At 35.8% G+C, this 5,831-nt stretch overlaps 1 protein-coding gene across 1 annotated transcript; it reads left to right on the forward strand.

The window, feature by feature from the left end:
- Positions 1-657: 657 nt before the first annotated feature.
- LOC141678804 (gibberellin 2-beta-dioxygenase 8-like) lies at positions 658-4,213 on the forward strand. Its single transcript, XM_074485209.1, has 3 exons — positions 658-1,195; positions 1,693-2,014; positions 2,191-4,213. The coding sequence occupies exons 1-3, from the start codon at positions 738-740 to the stop codon at positions 2,449-2,451; spliced, it is 1,041 nt and encodes a 346-aa protein (XP_074341310.1). The 5' UTR covers positions 658-737; the 3' UTR covers positions 2,452-4,213.
- The last annotated feature ends 1,618 nt before the right edge of the window (positions 4,214-5,831 follow it).

Genomic DNA, 5,831 nt, shown 5'->3' on the forward strand with positions numbered 1-5,831 from the left:
TTCCCGTGTTACATATTTTATACATGCATGCCTGCAATGTCAATTTCAGATTAGCCATGTGCTTAGAGTTGGAAAACAAAGCCATTATGTACACAGTACACCTCTACACAAAAGCCTTTAAACAAAACATGTACACACACGTAGTGTATGATATTATAATGCATGTTGGACGATTATCTGCGGCAGCTGTTTGCCGCCATTGGAAAATTTCATAATTTGGTAATTGTAATTTTCTCGCTCAAAGATTCAATCACGCGCATCAGCACATATATGAGCAACGATGTAAAATAAACAAACCAAATATTTTCGATGTATTGGGCCGATGAATAATAGGTCGTAGAAGATAAGACGTACGGAGACCTTATTTTGGTGGTTGGACGGAAAATGAAGTTACACAGGAGAATAAGAAGACAAAAAGAGGAAGTGTCCAAACTTGGAACCACATCTACATCAACCTTTTAGGATCCCACTAGGCTTTGCTTTGTTAATTGTGGGTTCGCCTATGTGCTCTGCGTCCTATAGAGACTTAGTCTCGAGTGGACCACAGCTTAGCCGTTTAATCGCGTTGTGACACTCGTCACAACTATAGAGCGGCCTCATCTTGTTCTCTTCTCCTTGTAATCTCTGCATAAAATCTACACTGACTATATAATACCCCTTTTGATATCATTTCAACCTATGCTATTTTTTCAACTTCTTCACATCTTTGTTTTATCCTTGTTGCTAAAACCATAGAAATGATACATTCAAACACAAACCCTCCTCTGCTGTCAACCTATGCACATCTTGTGCATTGCTCGGGTGAGGCCTTAGGCGATATCCGCCACAAAAATGAGGTGGTTATGGAGGAATGTGAGTTGCCATTGATAGATCTTAGTAGTCTAATAAATGGAAATGAAGCAGAGAAGGTTGCTTGTGTTTCTGAGATATGTAAAGCTTCATCAGAATGGGGATTCTTTCAAGTGGTGAACCATGGAATAAGCCTGGAGTTGCTTCGGAAGATGAGGACAGAACAAAAGAAGCTGTTTGAGTCATCTTTTGAAAAGAAAGATAGTTGTGGCCTGCTCAACAAATCATATAGATGGGGAAACCAGACTGCTACTACAGCAAAACAACTCTCTTGGTCTGAGGCTTTCCATGTTCCCCTCAACAAGATCTCCGATGAAGCTTATTGTCAAGAATTTAACTCTTTAAGGTACGTCAAGCCCCGTTACATATCTTACATACATTGACATGCAATTACAGCAGCCAGGAGCCAGGATCTGAACATACCCGAGGCTAAGTGCATAATTTTAATAAATACAATTAATTTTTAAAAATAGCGAGGCTAGAAAAATTAATATTAGCGAAGTCACTGGGGGCCTCAGCCTACCCTGATCCCTAGGGCTGCAAATGAACAGAGCTGTTCGTGAACAAAACTCGGTATCGGCTCGTCCGAGTGAACTCGGCTCGGTTCGTTTTTTTAATCGAGCCGGTCTTGAACATGAAAATGAACTCGGATAAATAAATGAGCCGAGCCGAACTTTTTTGTCTGTTCGGCTCGGACTCGGCTCATTTAGTTCGGGCTCGGCTCGGACTCGGCTCGGACTCAGTAACTCGGCTCGGATCAGTGATCCCCCTAGTTCCTCCCCTGCTTACAAGTTACAAGTGTTATTTTATTACTAAACATCTTATAAATTTTTTGTGTTGTAGGGAAGTGATGGGAACATATGCAGGTGAGATGCAGAATTTGGCTCGAATGCTAGCAAGAGTACTTGTAACGAACATGGGAAAAGAAAGAGAAGAGGTATACAACATTTGCGATGAAAGTACATGTTTTTTACGTCTGAATCACTATCCGATCTGTCCGATAGCTCCTGAGGTATTTGGTTTGATCCCACACACCGATAGCGATTTTCTCACCATTCTTCATCAAGATGAAGTTGGAGGGCTTCAACTAATGAAAGATTTCAAATGGGTAGCTGTTAAACCTAATCAAGATGCACTCATTGTCAACATTGGCGATCTTTTCCAGGTATAGCAGTAATAAGCACAGAGACAACATTAGTCAATTTGTAACGAATACGAGGTTAAATATAATGTACAAGTCAGTATACACATCTGTCTACCTCTCATGGATTGCGACTTTTTAAAATGTTCAACATTGTATAATGTATATGATTGCTGATACTAATTACATTTGTGCTGCAGGCATGGAGCAACGATGTCTATAAAAGTGTAGAACATAAGGTGATGGTGAATGCAAACGTCGAAAGACACTCAATAGCCTACTTTCTGTGTCCATCCTATGACTCTGTAATTGGAAGCTGCAAAGAGCCTTCTGTTTACAAAAAAATTACATTTGCAGAATACAGAAGTCAAATTCAGCAGGATGTTAAAAACACTGGACAGAAAATTGGTCTGCCTAGGTTTCTTAACTGTGATCAATCACTTGATCACAGTACCTTATGAACTAATTATCTCGAAAAATCAAACCAAGATACTTGTTATCAGTATGTCTCCCAAGTGTTACCGTACTCCCAAAATTAGAGAGACTATTTCTCTGAACTGGTCTTCCATTCTCCTTAAATCTCGATCAAGCGTCCTCGTGGACTCTACGAACCTTGTTCAACAGTTTTCGACATTTTTGCCAGCTTCTGCCCATGAAAATGCTCTGCACCCATGGTTACATTACATCCCATTAAACCCATAAATACGTCTGAATTTAGGATAGTACAGCAGGTATATTATCTGTGAATATAAAATATTCTTTTATTGATATGGCTAGTGTGTGGTTTGTGTGCTTAAATATAAACAGTCTATGATTACTGCGATTTATATGTTGATAATGTGTACAATACTCCTACTCCTACATGTCATGTTCTTCATAATGCACTGTAATTGATACAATTGCTGTACTAATGACTTTCAGCTCCATATGATATGTTATTGTGATTCATATGTTCTGTAATTTAAAGGTGTTCAATATATAGGCTGTTTCTCCTCAACGTAGATTACGGGCCTCGAATTCGGCCCAATTAAGTTGAACCGTTAAATTTAGACCCGCTGACATTCAATGAGGCACACAATCTAAAATGGACTATGGATTGTGGCCCAACACCCAAGAATACAATGTCCTGGCTGTGAGTCCGCCACTGACCCTGCATGAAGACAGCTTACGCAAGAGCAAGAGCATTTGCCAATAATCCCTTATCAGATTTAGTAATCAATTTTAACTACGCGTGAATGTTATATATTACCCGAAATGACACTTAGCGCCATTTAAGTATAATTTATCACTTTCTGCTTAAGACGTGACTCTTCAGTATTAGTTGAGGTAAGCGTAAGCTGTCCGGGCACCTGGTTATAAAAAATATTACGTGACTCTCTACTTGTCATCATTGGTAAGATCCGTATCCGGTCGTTTCATTCAGCTGTGATTTTCTTTATATACAATATCATAAATCATATTCGTTACATTGTATATCTGTTAAGTGTTACCGATTCTCGGTCAACATATGAAGTATTCTGGCTAATATCCGTTACACAATATAACCTATGTTTCATTTTTTTGTTATTCTCTTGGTGGACACGTAATTGTAGTATCATATATATGTACACTCTCTACACGTAGATATAGTATCCTAGATAATATCCGTTACAAAATAGATATCAATCACATTCATCTGTAATCTTTAAGATATTGTTTACTAAACTTTTCCAAGCGATTATATAAAGATTTTGGTAGCTCCTTTCTTCGTCACAACTGAAGAGAGTCTGCAAAAACACATACATAACTGGCAGTGCGGGTTAAATGGACAATATCTCACCTTCCCTCAACGACACACCTCAGCACCATATCGCATACCTAGAAGCTGAAGCTGAGAATCTCGAGGATGTACGAGAATCGATAAAGCTAAGCATTCGGGTTTGGATGTACACAGAAGAGGATGGAAAAGGAGGAATAGTTCAAAGCAAAGATATTGCTGCAGCAGTTCAGAAGACAGGTATCTTTGATTTTCTGGCAGATCAGTGGAGGGTTCAATTGCTTAATGCCACAAACGCTTTCAAAAATTTACTTGCCTGGTAAAATCACGTTTGATGCTGGAAACTGTGTTCGTATAGAATTGTTGATGAGTTGATGTTTAAGTTTTTTAGTAATTGATTTTCTTTTTGTTGTTTGAAATACTACAAGAATAAAGGGATGCATGCCAGACAACACGAGTGTTTGAGGGTCATGCTTGTACTGGTGTGGCCGTGTAACGTGTGTCCATTAGTTGAATAAGACTTCAATTCGTTTTCATAGACTATTTTATTGATTTTATATGGAGTTAGAGAAAAAAATATGCATAAAATAAAAAAAATCACTCAAAAAGTCAACTAACAAAAGATTTATACAAAAAATTTACTACCTCCATCCCTCTCATTTTTTACATTTTTTTTTACATTTTTGACACGTATTTTAAGATAACTATAAAGTATATATCCGTAATTTATTTTTAAAATTTTCTTTTTTTTTGTATAAAAGTTTAAACATTATATTTTTATTTAGAAGAAAAAAAAATTTTAAAAAAATTATGCAACTACATTTAATAGGAGCATTAAAGTGCGTGCTGAGTACCCATCCCCGAATGTAAAAAATTGAGGGGGACGGAGTGAGTACATCTTAAGTGTATTTTTTAAAAAATAGAAAGAAAAAATAACTAATTTTATAAATAACTCAATTTATAATTTTATATATATTACAAAAAATTAAGAATATTATTTAGAATACATGTAAGAGTGATTCTTTTTTTACAATTTATTACTTACAAGGATATCAATTACGAATTCAATTAAAATTTAAGGAAGAATTGTTCTTATAATAAACTGATTTTGTTTTTTAAACTAAAGCCGTAAAAAAGGTACTATCCGCTAACTTGCGAAACGGACCTAACTCCAAAATATTGTGTCTTTTGTTGAATCTTTTCATTGCTTGGTAAATTATTTGATAAGTTATTAATGTTTGGGAGAAAATCGCAAAATAATGTTTTTGGTTAATTTGAAAAAGTCTTTTATTTAGTTAATCCGTAATTTATTATATTAACTAATAATTTGCACTTTTAATAAGCTAATAATTTTTAGCAATCTCCCTTTTAACATATGACTGTTAATCCTTAACAATCGTGTGTTGTATAAGCCTTATTTAACACATTACTCCATAATCCTTAGATCATTATTTCAAGTGCCCGGTCGTAAAGAATTTTTTTTAGCCTCCGCGGATATTTTTCGCGGAAGAGTATTTCTCTTTTCCGCTAATAATATTCGCGGAAAAGAGAAATGCCCTTCCACGAAAATTATTAGCGAAAAGCAGAAATGCCATTCCATGGAAAATATTTGCGGAAGGCTAAAAAAATTCCTTAAATCTGGGTAATTAAAATATAGATCCGATACAGCTGAAGTAATATGTTATATAAAATTTAAGCAATACACGGTTGCAGGGAACATAACATTTACGTATCGGTCTCAATACTATACACACATGTTGTATGTGATATCATAATAGACGAATAAAATTTGTGTCCAAGGTAAAAAGAAAAATCCCAAAATATTCAACTCCTCGTGAAATTTCGGGATTGACCCTGCACACACCAGACTTCAAGCCCGACTCTTGAACTCATATAGATGCATATTAGTAGTCCACTTCCCTCCCACTCAAACCCATCCACGAATAATCCAACTGAAATAATTTAGGAGAGCATCATAAACCGTTATGAATATAATTATGAATTTATAATATCACCTATTAAACTTGTTAAATTATAAGTTTTAAATTCATATTAATATAATATTTTCCGCTCTAAATTATACCT

Source organism: Apium graveolens, chromosome 1, assembly GCF_009905375.1.
Source record: "Apium graveolens cultivar Ventura chromosome 1, ASM990537v1, whole genome shotgun sequence".
NCBI classification, from domain to species: Eukaryota; Viridiplantae; Streptophyta; class Magnoliopsida; order Apiales; family Apiaceae; genus Apium; species Apium graveolens.